Below are 17268 nucleotides of genomic sequence, written 5' to 3'. Positions count from 1 at the left end.
CATGATGTTGCTCATTGGTCCAGTTGTGAGGATTTTTGTTTTCTTTATGTTGAGGTGTAATCCATACTGAAGGCTGTGGTCTTTGATCTTCATTAGTAAGTGCTTCAAGTCCTCTTCACTTTCAGCAAGCAAGGTTGTGTCATCTGCATAATGCAGGTTGTTAATGAGTCTTCCTCCAATCCTGATGCCCCGTTCTTCTTCATATAGTACAGCTTCTCGTATTATTTGCTCAGCATACAGATTAAACAGGTATGGTGAAAGGATACAACCCTGATGCACACCTTTCCTGACGTTAAACCAATCAGTATCCTCTTGTTCTATCTGAACAACCGCCTCTTGATCTATGTAAAGGTTCCTCATGAGCACACTTAAGTGTTCTGGAATTCCCATTCTTCGCAATGCTATCCATAGTCTGTTATGATCCACACAGTTGAATGGAATATTACCCAGCCGTAAAGAGAAATGAAGTTCTGACACAGGCTGCAACATAGATGAACCTTGAAAGCCTTATGGTGAGCGAAATAAGTGAGACACAAGAGGACTCATATTGCATGATCCCTGCTTATATGAAATGTCTAGAACTGGCAAATGCATAGAGAGAAACATTGGTTAGTGGTTATCAGGATGGGGAGTTATTGCTTGAGAGGTACTGAGTTTTCGTGTGAGATGATGCAAAGCTTTTGGAAACGGATCAGTGAGCGGTGATGGTTGGACAACATGGTGAATGTAATTAATATCACTGAATTTTACACCAAAAATGGCTAAAATAGCACAATTTTGTTATATATATATTTTACCACCATAGAGTTTAAAAAAGCAAAGGAAAAGCTCCGCTTCGATCTCCTGCTGCCCAGAGAAAGCGGAATGTGGGAGGATCAGGGAGGTGACAGTCTGCACCTCTCTTTAACAAAGCAAGAGCGCAACTGCAGTTACTTAGAAAAGCAGAGTTAAAAAATGAGAACAAATTCTCTTCCTTTTCCCAGGGTTTCTTGAAAATGCCTGTCCAGGATGGAATGTCACGTCTGGAAGGGACCTTACAGGCCATCTGATGAGTTTGAACCTCTGACCTTTCAGTTAGCAGCTGAGCACTTAACCACTGCACGACCAGGTGCCTTCTAGAAGTGACCACAGCCCCTAAATGGCCCTTTGAGGGCCTTTGGTCTGCATCGGGGTCTGTGGACTGAGCGTGTGCCTGCTTGAGTCAGAGGGCTCAGTCACTATTAGCTTCTTACTCAGATGTCATTTGCTAACTAGGAGAAAGCACGTTGAGTTGGGGCCACTCAGGAGAACTGAATGTTAAAATATTCAGGAATTTTGCCAGCCAGTTGTTAAACTGTTGGTAGTTTGAAATCGGCTGTAATGAAAGTATTTACACCATAGAAACGTCAAAGGCTGCAAATCCAGGTTTCCCTCCACTCCCCAGAGCCAGTTTACCACCACCTGCCCCTGGCCTTAAAAAAAAAATTTTTTTCTGCAAATCCCCCAGAAGGGCTGGGTGCATTGTTTCCCCCTCACGGTAAGTGCTCACTAAATAAACTGCTATTTAAATGCTTATTAAGGGTAATCATTTTTGAGCAAAGACTCTGTCCAAGCACATTCCCCCCCAGCATAGTGTGTGTTTGTGAGTGTGTTTTGTGTGTGTGAGGGTATCTGTGTGTGAGTGTGTGGTGTGAGGGTATCTCTGGGTGTGTGTTTGTGTGTGTGAGGGTGTGAGGGTGTCTGTGTGTGAGGGTGTCTGTGTGAATGTTTGTGTATATGTGTGTGTGAGGGTATCTGTGTGTTGTATGTTTGTGTATGAGGGTGTCTGTGTACGAGTGTGTGTTTGTCCATGTGTGAGGATGTGAGAGTGTGTGTGAGGGTGTTTGTGTGAGGGTGTCTGTGTGCAAGTGTGTGTTTGTGTGAGTGTTTGTGTGAGGGGTGTGTTCGTGTGTGAAGGTGTCTTGTGTGACTGTTTTTGTATGTGTTGTAAGTGTGTGTGTGGTACCAGTGTTTGTGTATATGAGGGTATCTGTGTGGGTGTGTTTGTGTGTGAGGGCATCTGTGTGTGAGTTTGTGTGTGGGGGTATCTGAGTGTATATGTGTCTGTGTATGTCTATGTGTGTGTGTTGTGTGTCTGTGTGTGTCTGTATCTGTGTATCCGTGTGTGTGTATCTGTGTGTATGTCTGTGTGTCTGTGTGTGTGAATGTGTATCTGTAAGTATCTGTGCATCTGTGTGTCTGCATATCTATGTGTCTGTGCAACTGTGTGTGCCTGTGTATTCGTGTGTGTTTGTGTGTCTCTGTGTGAGAGTCTGTGTATCTGTGTGTGTCTTTGTGTCTCTGTGTATGTCCATGTGTGTATCTGTGTGTCTGTATGTCCATTTATCTATGTGAGTGCCTGTGTGTGTATAGGTATGTATCTGTGTATCCGTGTGTCTGTCTGTGTATCTGTGTATGAGGATATCTGTGTCTGTGTGTGTCTGTGTATCTCTGTCTGTGTATCTCTCTGTGTACCCATGTGGTGTATGTGTGTGTGTGCACATGCTTGCTGTGCATTAATGTCACCTGGGGAGTTTTTAAAAAATGAAGATCTTTGCGTCCAAGCACTTTTGAATCATTATCTCAAAACAACCCTGAGAGAAAAATACTGTTATTGTTTCCATTTCCCAGATGAGGAAACTGAAGCTCAGCTAGCAGAAGAGAGCAGGAATTTGCCTGAGGTTTGCCTGAGTCGGAAACCCTAGCTCTTACCCACGGAACCACACCCGCTGACAACTAACCCTACCAGCTCTTATGTGGAAAACCTGTCCAGGTATCTCCAGACTGGCGCCAGGGTTAAAGGGCAATGCAGGGGCTTCTCGATTGTTCTCCTCCCTGGCTCCCCGCTGCAACTTGCCTGTCTCCAAGTTTAATCTCGCTTCCTTATCCTACCCACTTCCTTCTACTTTATCTCCTTATCAGAATTAGGATCAGCTTCTCAACTAGCCCTTTGAACCTCCCTCTTCTCTCTTCTAGGAAAGTCCTTTTGGGTCTTAAACTTCTCAAGACCCCTGGCAGAGAAGTAATCTACCCTTCTCCAAATGCTGAGGTGATCAGTGACCCTGTGCTTACGTAACAGCCTGCCTTGGCACCAGACCTTGCTGGGGGGAGTCTGTCCCCATGCTCAGTCCCCTCTGATGACTGGGTCCACACACAAGCTGGTCAGTGGGTCAGCTCTGGTCTGGAAGCTCCCCGAGGCAGGACATGGGATTTTCTCCAGCTTCTCCCAGGATCCAGGACATGTTGGGCACAGGACAGCATGCCACGGATGTTGTTGGTGATGAGGCACATTCTGGTGGTTTCCCAATTCTGTTGTGTACAGCTCAGTGCTCTTGTTCTCAGTAAATGCTTCCTTCCTCTTTATGCAGGACATGGTCCTGTGTTTATTAAAGGCACCTCTCAGAGCAGGGGGCGGGGCCAAAGGCTCCTCAGTGTGGCTTGGGCACTTGGGGTCAGGATAGCACGTGGTCACTTTGGCCTTGAGGGGCTGTGCTACTGAAGGAGAAGGAGTCCTCTCACTGCCAAACTTACGAAGCTACAGGGGCTTTATTTTAAACAAAATCTTCTCTTGCAGGGCTTACTTTCCCTTTTTAATTTCTTTAATATGTGTATATTTTTCTATGTATTCTGGCTTCCTGTGTTCCTGAAGGAAACCCTGGTGGAGTAGTAGTTAAGAGCTATAGCTGCTAGCCAAAAGGTCAGCAGTTTGAATCCACCAGGCGTTCCTTGGAAACCCTATGGGGCAGTTCTACTCTGTCCTATAGGGTTGTTATGAGTCAGAATCAACTCATTGGAAACGGGTTTTTCTATGGGTGTTCCTGAAAACCTCTGACCCCCCAGCAGTATCTCCGCAGAGCTCCCCACCACTTTAACAGCGTTTCTCTCCTGCCTGCTGGCGTTGTATTGGTAGTTGTTGTCGAGTCTGCTCCGACTCATGGCGACCCCGGGTACAACAGAAGGCAACGTCGGCCAGTCCGTCGCCATCTCCATGATTGTTGGCGTGTTTGAGTGCATCGTTGTGGCTGTTGTGTAGGGCCTTCCAGCCCAGGGGGCTCATCTTCCAGCATAATATCAGACAATACTCTGTTATGATTCATCAGGTTTTTATTGGCTAATTTTTGGACATGAGATTGCCAGGTCTTTTTTCCTCATCTGTGTTAGTTTGGAAGCTCTGCTGAAACCTGTGCACCGTGAGGTACGCTGCCTGTATTTGCAACATCGGCGGCACTGCTTTCAGCTTCGTAGCAACACACAAGCCACCACAGTACAACATATAGATGAGTCCTAGTCAATTCAAATTCCCTCTGTGACTCTGGGATTTAGACATAAGTAAGTGAAAATAAAGGAGCCCTGTTGGCGCAGTGGTTAAGCTCTTGGCTGCTAACCAAAAGATTGGTGGTTCAAGCCCACCAAACAACCTCTTCTGAAGGAGCCCTGGTGGTGCAGTGAGTTAAGTGCTCAGCTGCTAACCAAAACCAGCCACTCAGCAGGAGAAAGATGTGGCAGTCTGCGTCTATAACGATTACAACCGTAGAAACCCTATGGCCCAGTTCTACTCCGTCAGGTAGTGTCGCTATAAGTAGGAATCAACTCGATGGCAATGGTCTTTATCATTTTCTTTTGTTTTCTCTTTTCTGTCTAAATCCTTCCCAGCTTGTTTTCCCTCCTCTAAGGAGCCTATCTCCTGGTGATTGCTAGTTTGGGTCCGAGTCACTGTCTGAGCCCTTGGAAGAGGGAGCAAGAGAGCAGCCCTGGCTGTGAGTGATCCACAAGGTAAGGTGATACCACTGAAGCCACCAACCACAGTAGGTGGAGAGAGCTTTGGGCTTGGCAGAAAAGTGAGTGGCTTATGCAGTGGAATCCGTCGACCACACCCACAATGCGTTGTCTGGGAATACATACCTATGGGATTAAATGACAAAGAAAAGCAAGGGAGTGGTTAATACAAGATAGAGGATTCTGGGGAGGAAAAGGGGGCGTGCATTCAGGGTGGGTCACACAAGAGGCTTCAGAGGAACTGGTCTTGGCATTCTTAAGTTCTGTGGTGGGTACATGGGTGATGGTTTATTATTTTTTAAACTGTGCAGATAAGTTATATACATGCATTTGGTGGACATTATATTTCTCAAGTTAAAAAAAAAAGGCGGGTCAGGAAGGAAGGCGGCTCAGGTCTATCCCTGGAGTCACAGCTGCCGCAGTAACAGGGCTCCTGTGGTTTGGACACAATGGTGGAGCTAGAGGGGACAAGCTCCAGGCCAATCAAGTCCTGTCCCACCAAGAGAAGGCAGTTGGGAGTCCTGAGCCCTATCAGACAATTGAGGACTTCTGTGAAGGAGAACCCTTCTTGGATGGCCATTTCTCTGCCCTCCTTTCTCCTACACCCCTGGTCTGCCCAAACATCCCTTTGAAATGACTACCAGGGACTCACCTGCCAGAAGACACACCTAGCAACGAGAGGAAGGGCTACCTTATCACTGGGCTGGCAGGTACAGGACAGAGTGTGCAGACCATGAGTGCTGCTTTGGGGAAATGCCAGTAACTATGGGGGGTTTTATGATGGGAGTGGTGTGGCCTTTGTCCTTTAGAACACACCACGACATTTAAGGAAAACTTAATCTGGTGTAAACCAGCGGGAACTCATCATCTAGGACTGGCTACTTACAACAATGCAGACAAGCTTTGTATCTTTTGGGTTCCACTGAGGGAGAGATAAGGTAGATTCCAGGGGGTGGGAAGGGCTAGAAAGTAGAATGTGATATTCAAGAGCTCCAGCTCTGGAGTTAACGCCGTGTCTGGGTTCAAATCTCAGCTCCACCTCAAACTAGCTGAGTAATCTTGGGCAAGTCTCCGACTTCCTCCCTTTTCTCATTTGTTAAATGATAATATGCACCGTCCCACCTCATCGGGTAGTACAAAAACCGAAAAACCAAACCTACTGCCATTGAGTCGATTCCGACTCGTAGCGACCCTATAGGACAGAGTAGAACTCCCCTAGAGAGTTTCCAAGGAGCACCTGATGGATTCGAACTGCCAACCTTTTGGTTAGTACTTAACCACTACGCCACCAGGTTTTCCTCATTGGGTAGTCAAAAAAAAAACAAAAACCAAACCCAGTGCTGTCGAGTCGATTCTGACTCATAGCGACCCTATAGGACAGAGTAGAACTGCCTCATAGAGTTTCCAAGGAGCGCCTGGCGGATTCGAACTGCCGACCCTTTGGTTAGAAGCCTTAGCACTTAACCAGTACACCACCAGAGTTTCCAAGTGAGTATTAAATGAGATAATCCCAAAAAAGAGCTGATTTCAGAGCTGGGATCATAGTATGCTCTCTCCAGAGAGTGACTATTATTACCACTGCCGGTGTGTCAGTTTGTCATACCACGGTGGCTTGCATGTTGCTATGATCCTGGAAGCTATGCCACTAATATCTTACATATCAGCAGGGTACCCATGATGAACAAATTTTGGTAGAGCTTCCAGACTAAGACAGCCTAGGAAGAAAGACCTGGTGACCTACTTCCAATAAAAAGCCTATCTAGTGATAGTAGATGAGCCATGTAGGTTGGAAGGCACTCAGAGTACACGGTGTCTACAACAATAGACTCAAGTGTACCAAGGATGGTGAAGATGGCTCAGCTATGACTAGGAACATCCTTACTGCCTGTCTTAGGCTGGGTTCTCTAGAGAAGCAAAACCAAAGTTGACACACAACCTTAACCATCACATTGCCTGAGACAGGTGGTAAACACACATACCCCACACGGGGACTAGTGCTCCAAGGGAGGAAACGAAGGAGGTGCTGGGGGCAGGCATCAGTCTAGCAATGGAGATCAGGGAGGGCTCCCAAGAAGAAACACAATCCAAGCTGGGACCTGAAGGATGAATGGAAGTTAGACTTCAAGAGCAGGAGAAAGGTATAACAGGGCAAACAAGTAGGAAGCATGAGGAAGGAGAAAAGGCAAGTCATAGCCAAGAGATATGTTTACACCAGTTCAACGTTGGAAACAGCCTGCATACCCAACACCAGGATTGGTTAGGCAGATTCTGGAATAATATGCTGCTTATCAAAGGACATTTACCAACTCTATGTAACAGTGTAATGCAATGTTCAGGAGATACCAGGTGACTCTACAGCCAGTCAAAATGATGTTATCAGAGACTACTTAACAAGGCAGTGAAATGTTCAGGAGATGTTAAATGTGGGGCCCAGAAAGTAGTAATACACATGTGGATAGATTTTAACAAGCTCTGAAAGAAGAGCCACAAAAAAGGCTAATAATAATAATTTTTGGGTGATGGAGTTATGGATAATATTTTAGGTTGCTTTTATTTTACAAATCTCTTACAATGAGCATGGATTACATATAAAGCCATATATGTACATATATACATCCGTGTGATCTTATATGTTGGAATTTTCCATTGTCCATCAGGAGTTCTAAGTCAAACAAGGTGTGCAGAGGTTATAAAAAGCTTCCCACAGGAGCCTACACATGGTGGACTTCCATACCTGAGAACACTCATGTTTCCTCTCTCAACATTGTTGGATCTGTTTGTGATGGGGAAGTAAGGGGTGGAGGCAGGGAAGGGAACAGAAATTGAATGCAAGGCAGAAATAGAGGTTGGGAATGCCAGTTCACCACCTCTCCCCACATCATTGCCCAAGACAGCTCCTCCCCCTTTTGGGCCATCCAGAGCTCACTCATTTCAAGCATCCCCAGCGGAAATCCCAGTGCCCTTGATAGCTCTGGTTTACAAGGGGCCCCCTTGTGAGGCCCGCCAAGGAGGCACTTGCAGCATTAAAGGAGGCAGTATGGTGTAGTGGTTAGCTGCAAGATTCTAGAACAGACTGGGCCAATGCCTGGCTCTACCTCTTATTCCTGTGTGATCTCGGGTTATCTGCTCCACCCCTCTGTGCCTCCTCTATGAAATTGGATTCTGGATTGTGATGAGGGGTGAAGGAGTTAATAGACATAAAGCTCTTGGAACAGGGCCTGGCTCCCAGGAAGTAATGGTAAATTGCAGCTGTTGGTTATGGTTCAGGTATTGTGTGCCTGGTTCAGGACTGACTCTATGACCTGCATTCACAACACCCTTCTTGTCCTGGGCACCTAGGAAATACCAGCTAAGAGGGTCTCAGTTGCTGCATCATTGTTCATTCTGCACCCCAGACCATTAACGTAACAAGGATTTTGTTCTTTCGAGGCTACCACTGTGTTTTGTTTGTTATTAATGGACATGTGTTTATAGCCCTGCCTCACATTGTGCTCTCAGATTAAAATAATAATACCTTCGGCTAATAATACCTTGTGCTTGGGGAGTTGCTTTCATCCTGACAACTCAAAGCCCTCTACAAACATGACCTCACTCATTCCCCCTGTGCTCCCAGGAGGGGGACGTTCCTACATTTCACAGCCAAGAAAGGGAAGCCTGACCCCCGTCATTCATCTCAAATCAGATTCTCAGAAGCCAAAGTATTGATTAAGTGCTTTCACCTCTCTTGACCACAAATCACAGGTGGCACACTGCTGCTCTCCCTCCCTCTCCCCTGAGGGACCTTATTATGCCCACAGAAGAAAATCAGAACCAAGTCCCTCAGCTGAGGGGGGGTTGCCCTCTGTACCTCTCTCAGGTGCCCTCACCTGTGCTCTGCAATGGTAAACATTAATAGACCTTGGGGATGGACTTCCTTGACGTGCAGGCAATAACAGAGTTGGAAATTTGGGCATTTTCAGGACCCTTGCCTCCCTTGAGGACTTATTTAAGACCTAGGGCTTCACAGGGGTGTCATTATGCTGGAGCCCGAACCATCTCAGCCCAGGGCAGATCCTACTACTCATGGCCCTGGCATGCTTGACACCTGTATGTACTTGTGAAAACTGGAGCCCCACACAATGACAATACTTCCTCGTTCTGGGGCTGTTGTGGCCAGAGCTCCGTGGCTGCTCACTTTTGTTTTCACCTGGCACTTACTGGAAGAGAAGGCGGCACTTGCCTCTGCAGCCACCCTCTGGATCTCAGCCTAGGTAGGCTCGCTGTGGGGCGTCACCCAACAACAACAACAATAACAAGTGCAATTACAGCCAGAGAGACTTCAATTCCTAAGCGGGTCTCAGCAGGCAAAAAGCTGACTCTATTCCTTCCTTCCAAACAAGAAGACTAACTAAAGGAGAGCCACTCATAATGCCTGAGGCTGTTTTCCATCAGAACATAAACATTGGGTATATAATCTTTTCCTTATTTATGTACTATTTTCTTATACGGTCAAGTTTTCTTAGATGGTGATCTGAAATACACTTTAACTGGTTACCGTGGAGTTGATTCTGACTCATGGTGACCCCACGTGTGTCATAGTAGAACTGTGTTCCGAAGGGTTTTCAATGGCTGGTTTTTAGGCAGTAGATCATCAGACCTTTCTTCAGAGGAGCCTCGAACCTCCAACCGTTCATTTAGCAGCCGATCCGTTTGCCATCCAGGGACACCAAATCCACTTTAGGCAAAGTCAAAATAGAACTTTGGCTTGCTTAGCATCATCCTCCTTCTGTCCTGCACACCCTTAACTCGTTAAAACATTCTGTAATCAGTAGTTCAGGGAGAAAGCATACTCAATTTTCCCGAAACAGAATCTCTTAACAGTGAGTCCCTAGCAATATTCACCTTACTGACCTCTTCTGAAGGAGCGCTGGTGGTGCAGCGGCTTAAGCACTCAGCTGCTAACCTAAACCCCTGCTCTGCAGGAGAAAGATGGGGCAGTCTGCTTCCGTCAAGATTACAGCCTTGGAAACCCTATGGGGCAGCTCTACTCTGTCCTACAGGGTTGCTACGAGTCGGAATCAACTTGTCTTGCTGGCAGTGGTTTTTTGTTTTTTTTTTTTAAATCCCTTCTGCCCCTTCCCCAATCTGTTTAAACTCCTGTTTCTTTTCCCACCCCCCGCAATTCCCAAAGGCAAACCCTAAATTTCAAATCCTAAGCCAGAGGTGGAAGTTTAGTGTATATAAAACAAACTTCCTGTTCAACCGCCTGCTATGTAGAAACGCTCATTAGTTTTAAAGGATGGTAGAAATTAAAGCTTCATCAGTCTAAGAAAAAAATTCTTGGCTCGAGATATTCGTCACTGAGAAAGTCTCACTTTTCCCCCTTGCAGTTATAGTTGTTGCACATAACATTGGCTTACATCTTTAGAGAGCAAAGTTTCTGGTCTAAAAACACAGGAAAAGGTGGCTTGACCCTCAGGGTGGGTGGGTGGCCGAGAGGGGGCAGGAAGGATGTTTCTGGAGTGTGGCTCATGTTCTGTTTATTGATCCTGGTGCTGATTACACGGCAGTGTTCACTTTGTGAAGTCTGAGAGCTGTATCTGTGACACGTGCACTTTCCTTTATGTACGTTATATTTCAATAAAAGGTTTTTTAAAAAAGTAGGGCCGCTTGAAAGTTTTTTAAAAAATTAAATACTTTTGAGATTGGCGCAGCTGCACAGGCTACGTCTGTTTTCTATTTTGATCGCTCTGTTTCTCGAGATGACCACATCTTTCAGAGGAAATGAGTCAAAGCCACTCTGTCTCGCTTTTCCAGCTGAGCATGTTCAGTTTCAATGAAGTAATGAATGAACTTGGCCGCACCACCCCCAAGCCTACAACAGCAAACAGAGGGCCGTCGGCCAATCAGCGGGCACTCAAGGTATTCAAGTTGAGTTCAAACAGGACCACGAGAGGCCAATCAGCGCTGGCGGTCCCGCCCCCAGAGCCCTGCTCTGGCCAACCACAAGCCCAGAAAAGCCAAAACACGGCGGCAGGCCAATGCCGGGCAGCCGCACGGCGCGGCCCTTCTCCAATGGGCTCGGCCCGGGGAAAAGAGAAACAGTGCCGCCCCGCAGGCCGCAGGATTCGAATCGAACGTCCCCCACAGCGGCGGGGGCGTGACCAAGCAGAGCACCGGCCTATCCGCGGCGGCGGCTTGCGGCCCCCGAACGTTGGGACAGCCCGGCCCCGCCCCGCGCTGTTGTTTGTGGTGTCCGCGGGGGAGGCGGCGGAACCACAACATTCGCCGGGCGGCGCGGCGGAGCGGCTGGGCGGCAGCAGGCCGGGGGCCGCGGGCGGCGAGGGCGAGCTCAGGGCGGCCGCGAGCCCCGATCGGCGCCCGGCCGAGCACCGGGCCTCGAGTCTCGCCATGTCGGTGAACATGGAGGAGCTGCGGCACCAGGTCATGATTAACCAGTTCGTGCTGGCCGCGGGCTGCGCGGCGGACCAGGCGAAGCAGCTGCTGCAGGCGGCCCACTGGCAGTTCGAGGTGAGCGCGGCCGCGCCCGCCGGGCCCCGCTGTAAGCCGCCCCTCCCCCACCGGCCGGCCCCGGCGGCGGCGGGGTGTCAGGGGTCGGGGTCGCGGGTGGCCGGGCTCTGGAGGGTCCTCAGGGCCGGGATCGCAGGCCAGGGTCGGGGGAGATCCCCCGGGGACGCGGAGCCGCGAGCTGGGCAGGCGGGGGGCGGGGAGGGGGACTCTATTTATATCGGCCGGGTAAGACGATCCGTGGCCGCCGGGGCTTGCGTGGGGCGCGGGGAAGGGGCCTGCAGGGGCTCAGGGCCCGGGGGACGCTCAGGGGGTCCTCGCACGTGGGCCCATCTCTAGCGTCGCCGGGCCAGGGAAGAGCCGTCGGTCCCGCCGTCGGTGGGGGGAGGGGGAGGCAGGCCGAGGGGCTAGGGGCTCGCGGTGTTCGGATGTCGGGGTCCCGGGCCTGAGCGCGGCGCCGCGGAGACGGCAAAGTCTGGCGGGGTTGGTGGTCCGGCGGGCCGGGTCCGTTAACCGCCGCTCTGCATGTGTGTCCACAGACCGCCCTGAGCACGTTTTTCCAAGAAACCAACATTCCCAACAGTCACCACCACCACCAGATGGTAAGTGCCGTCGGGGAGGGGGCGGATGGGACCCCAGACCCCCTTGCCCTGCTTAGCAGCCTCGGACCCGGGAGGGCGAGCAGATGAGTAGGCGGGGGGAGGGGGGTGTGTGGGCCTGTCCCGGCCCGACGGGTGGGTGTCCTAGCCCCCAGCCCACCCCGGTCCGCCGAGGGGCGCGGGCAGGGCCGCTGTCAGCCGCAGGCGGTGACAGCCATGTTGCCGGGGAGCGCCGCGCCGCGAATGTAAACAAAGAGCCAAAATGTCTTCCAGGAAAGAGCAGCTCCCACGGCCGGCACCCGCTTGACCAACTTTGGGATCTGGCCTCCTGGGCTGCTGCATATTGACCTCAGGCCTCGAGCCCTCCGCTGTGCTCCGGGAGGGAAGGGGCTCCAGAGTTGGGGGGCAGGAGGAGGAGGGAAAGGTAGCCCGAGGAGAAGGCAGGAGCCAGGAGCCGGAAGCCACTAGTAGCTTGGTGGCAGGGAATGGGGAGGGAGACTGGGAGACGCCTAGACCTCTGGGGAACTCGGAAGCCCAAATGAAGAGCCCTGAGAAATGCATGGGAGTTGGGGGTGTTTGTGTTTATGGGGAACCCCCATTCCCACCTACACACACCCAGCTTTAAAAGGAACAGGAAAGGAATCACAGACCTGGGCTCAGGGAGCTGGAGTCTGTACCCACAGTATATGTTTACCTTCTAAAGACCAAAGGGCTAGGAAGGTCTTGCCTCATAGTGGAGAATGGACGCACCCTAGGCATGGCGTTCGCAGACTTTTGACCTAAGACAAGGCTGAGAATTTGCATTTAATCTCAGTATGTTACATACATAAAGTACTTGAAGTGGTAGTGCCTCAGGCCTCCTCCAACCTGGCCCCTAGCTCCAACCCTGGCCCCTGGCTGGAGCCTTTGCACTCCTGGCCCCCCTCCACCTTGCTTTCTACCCTTTCGCTTTAGAAGTCCGAATGCCTTCTCCATAGCTGCCTCCCTCCTCCCCCCACTAGTTACCCATTAGCCCTGGTGGAGGAGGGACGCCGGTCATCAGCGGTGGGGCTTGTAAAACATTATTCCAGAGATATCTGTTGTGTGTGGCTTCTGGAGAGATTTTCTGGCATTTTTAAACCTGTATGTCCTTGGCCATGGCTCCCTCCTCCAGCCTTGCCCAGGGGGTTACACATTCCTCGGCTGGGTCAGGGCTCCCTGTTTGTGTCCATCTTGACCGTTTTAACTAACTCTTCCCTTGGAATGGCTCATGCTGTATCTAAAACAAAAACAAAACTGCGGTTGGAGTGTGATGGGAGAATGTGCCAGCTGCAGGGCGATGGCAGCTGAGGCCTGGCATTTTGTTAACCCAAGGGGGGTTTGTCTCCCGGAGACCCTCCCCTGCACCTGAGCGTGGGATATCTCTGGCTCCCACCTCGTGCCTGAGCCTGCGGGCTCCCTGCCTCCAGCTCACTGGCTTTTCCTTCCGCTCAAAAGAGCCCTGAGGTTTGCTCCTGCCGCTGAGGCTCCCAGCCTGGCCAGTCCACGTGCGGTGCAGTAAATACGGAGCTCATGTTTAAGTCCTGTTACTCCTCTGCAAATCTCAGGATTGTCCTTTTTTGAAGCTTCCCTCAAGGGAGGCCCCAGGCCTTGTAACAGACATTACCGATTGAGGTATCCATCAGTGCACAAGTATTGAGTACTTCATGCTTCCTTGAGGAGTTTGCAGTTTATTTGGGGAAATAAATCAAAGGGAAAAGTTAAATAAAAGCACTAGAGACCAGTTGTGGCATCATAGTAATACCAAAAGTGGCCCAAATCATGAATAACTGGCAAGTGATCGGCCCTTAGCTTCCTGCAGGTTCTGGAGGAAACTCCCCAGATGGTTAAGGAGAGCTTCTGAGTTGGATTTGGAAGGGCTCAGAAGAGGAGAAGGGAGCCTTGGTGGCACCACAGTTAAGCTCTTGGCTGCTAACCAAAGATTGTCAGTTTAGACCCACTCAGCAGCTCTGCGGGAGAAAGACCTGGTGATCTGCTCCTGTAAAAATTACAGCCAAGAAAACCCTATGGGGCAGTTCTACTCTGTTACATGGTCGCTAAGAGTCGGAGCCGACTGGATGGCACACAACAAAGGAGGAGAAAGATCGCAGACCGGAAGCAGTGGGGCTGAGGAGATTAGAGGGGGCCACAGACACCAGGCTCCCCCAGTAGTTGCTAGAAACACATAGAGCATCTGCCCAAGCCTTTGATTTTAAAGAAAGAAGCTCCAGAGAGGTTTAATAACTTGCCCAAGGTCACCCAGGCAGGCAGACACAGGCCACAGAGGGGCCCTGTTACCCATCTGGGCCAGTCTGCTGACGAGGTGGCCGTTTGGCGACAGGAGACTGCCCTGGCTTGGGGAACTGGGGAAGTTGGTCACGATGCTGTGATGCAATTGGCCTCTGCCCCCACCCCCCATTCATTATTTCCTGCTGCCGAGAAGTCAGCCCTGGGGGGGTGGTGTGAAGGGAGGAGGGAAGCATTCTGGGTGGGGCCAGGCCTCTGCACGGAGTCCTTCACTGGTCCTGAGGACCACAAGGGTCCCCTGGGTGCTCTCTGAGTCCTCAGGTGCTGCTGGCCCTAGTTAGCAGGGTGGGGTGTCATCCCCCTCCCTCATGCCCCCTCTGCTGCTTAGTTTTGGCCTGGGTTTAGCTGTAGAGCTGTGAAAGCTCCCCTCCTTTCAAGGTGAAGAGCTGGAGAGAGTCTTGCTTTCCCCACCCTGGAGCCTAGGGAGGGGCTGCTGTTGCTAAAATTAGGAGAAATTCAAAGAAGGACTCCCTTGGCTTCATGGGAAAGGGAGAAGCCACAATGAGGCCAGACCGGATCTGGGTGGTCTTAGGTCTCCTGCCTGCCTCTTCCCCACGTCCCTAGTGAGACCCAGCACTGGATGAGCCCCACCCCTGCTACAGGATCTCTGAGCCACTAACCTTGAACAGCAGGGTTCTGGGAGAGCACGAAGCCCCTGGGGTTTGTATCAGGCGTGCCAGTGGGTCTGGACCCGGCCCATCTGGAGGCTGCCCCTGAGTTACAGGACACTGTGGACTCTAAACCCCTGCCCTTCCTAGCTGGGGCTGCTGTGCTGCAGGAAGGAAGGGAGGGGGAGAGCAAGGAATTTGGGGAACCCCTCTCCCAGTGTAGGAGCAGAAGACTACAGATGTGGGAATGTTTGTAACTACCCCCAGGAAGAGGGCTGAACAGACATACTTGCAGACCCTGGCCAAGCCCAGGCAGGAAGCATGGGGAAGAGCCGGGGAACAGGAAAGCCCTGTTTTCTGACCTTGGGGGTCCAGGCACAGCCTTGCACTTGACTCAGACAATGCAGACTATGGGGGGCAGGATGGGGGTTAAGCTTGGGCCTGTAAACCTGGGAGACTGGCATTGCACCTCCACAGCTTACTATGGGTGTTTGGGTCAAGTGACTTGAGCTGTGGGCCTCAGTTTGCCCATCTGTAACAGAGAATAATCATAACGCTCCCCTAGGCATCTTTGTGAGAAGTAAGATAGTAGATGCCCAGGCTCCAAGACCTGGCTGTCACTACTGTCAGTGTGAACTAAAAACACCAAGCAAGTGTAGCTTCTCTGTGGCTGGCACAGGAGGGAGACCCTCCACCTGGCCACTCTCCCTTGCCCGCTGAGCTGGGAACATCTGAGGGTGGATTATCCAGGGAGCCAGCTGGTCTCCTTACCCAGGGTGAGATGCTGAGCAGCGGTGTCCTGGGCTGCTCCCTTGTCCTCTCCCTTTTAATCTGACACCTGAGCTTCTGGTCTGAATTAACCATTTACTTCTGATACTCTTGGAGTCCCTGGGTGGTACAAACGGTGAATGCACTCTGCTGCTAACCCAATGGTTGGCAGTTCGAGTCCACCCAGAGGCACCTTGGAAGGATGGCCTGGCAATCCAAGTCCCAAGTCACCATTGAAAACTCCATGGAGCACAGTTCTCTGACGCACATGGAATTGCCATGAGTTGGAATCAACTCTATGGTAACAGGTTTTTCTGATGATATCTCAGGACGTCATTTCCAAAGCATCACTGAATAAATTCAATAAACCAAAACTCACTGCTGTCGAGTCAGTTCCCACTCACCGTGGCCCTACAGGACAGAATAGAACTGCCCCACAGAGTTTCCAAGGCTGTAGTCTTTACAGAAGCAGACTGCCACATCTTTCTCCCATGGAGCAGCTGGTGGGTTCGAACCACCAGCCTTTTAGTTAGCAGCCAAGTGCTCAACTATGGCACCACCAGGGCTCCTTCAAATAAGCTCAGTAAATGAAACCCATTGCTGATGAGTCAATTCCAACTCATAGCGACCCTATAGGACAGAGAACAGCCCTATAGGGTTTCCAAGGCTGTAATGTTTACAGAAGCAGACTGCCACATCTTTCTTCTGCAGAACAGCTGGTGGGTCGGAGCCAATCTTTTGGTTAGCAGCCGAGCACTTTACCACTGTGCCACCAGGGCTCCTAAGTGCAATACCAAACCAAAACCCACTGCTGTTGAGTCGATTCCGACTCATAGTGACTCTACAGGACAGGGTAGAACTGCCCATAGAGTTTCCAAAGAGCGCCTGCTAGATTCAAACTGCCGACCTCTTGGTTAGCAGCCGTAGCGCTTAACCACTACGCCCAGCCAATACTGACAAAATAAACCCCTTACTGAGCTTAGTGGAAACCTGGTGGCATGCTGGTTAAGCGCTACGGCTGCTAACCAAAAGGTCAGCAGTTCAAATCCACCAGGCGCTCCTTGGAAACTCTATGGGCAGTTCTACTCTGTCCTATAGGATCGCTATGAGTCGGACCCGACACGACGGCAACGGGTTTGGTTTTTTTGGTTTATTGGCTTGGCGGGGGTACAGGAGGGCATCTGTCCTGTTGAAGCTGCCTGTGGGCAAAGAAATGGAAGTGACGGCAGGACTGGCAGCTGAGCCCAACAGGTAGGCTCTAGGACCGAGGAGCGGGCAGCCCTCCCGACACTGTTCTCTCCCCACAGATGTGCACTCCCAGCAACACACCTGCCACGCCCCCCAACTTCCCTGATGCCCTGGCCATGTTCTCCAAGCTTCGCACCTCCGAGAGCCTGCAGAGCGGCAACAACCCCATGACGGCCGTGGCCTGCTCCCCCCCTGCAAACTTCAGCCCCTTCTGGGCCTCATCCCCTCCCAGCCACCAGGCGGCCTGGATCCCACCCTCCTCCCCGACGGCCCACAGCTTTCACCACCTCCACCACCCACAGCCCACGTGGCCCCCCGGAGCACAGCAGGGGGGTGCCCCGCAGAAAGCCATGGCGGCAATGGATGGCCAGAGATGAGACTGGATGCCGCCGGGCGGGCGCTGGGGGGTGCTCAGGGCT

At 51.0% G+C, this 17268-nt stretch overlaps 1 protein-coding gene across 1 annotated transcript; it reads left to right on the top strand.

Annotated features, from left to right (window-relative positions):
• The first annotated feature begins 11110 nt into the window (after nt 1–11110).
• Nucleotides 11111–17268, top strand: UBALD2 (UBA like domain containing 2). The gene is made up of 3 exons (XM_003417243.4): nt 11111–11304; nt 11841–11903; nt 16909–17268. Exons 1-3 carry the CDS (start codon nt 11185–11187, stop codon nt 17224–17226), a joined length of 501 nt encoding a protein of 166 aa, XP_003417291.1. The 5' UTR covers nt 11111–11184; the 3' UTR covers nt 17227–17268.

This window comes from Loxodonta africana, chromosome 18 (assembly GCF_030014295.1).
Source record: "Loxodonta africana isolate mLoxAfr1 chromosome 18, mLoxAfr1.hap2, whole genome shotgun sequence".
In the NCBI taxonomy this organism is placed as follows: Eukaryota; Metazoa; Chordata; class Mammalia; order Proboscidea; family Elephantidae; genus Loxodonta; species Loxodonta africana.
The sequence above is the reverse complement of the archived record's forward strand: the minus strand, read 5'-3'. Positions and strand labels throughout refer to the sequence as shown.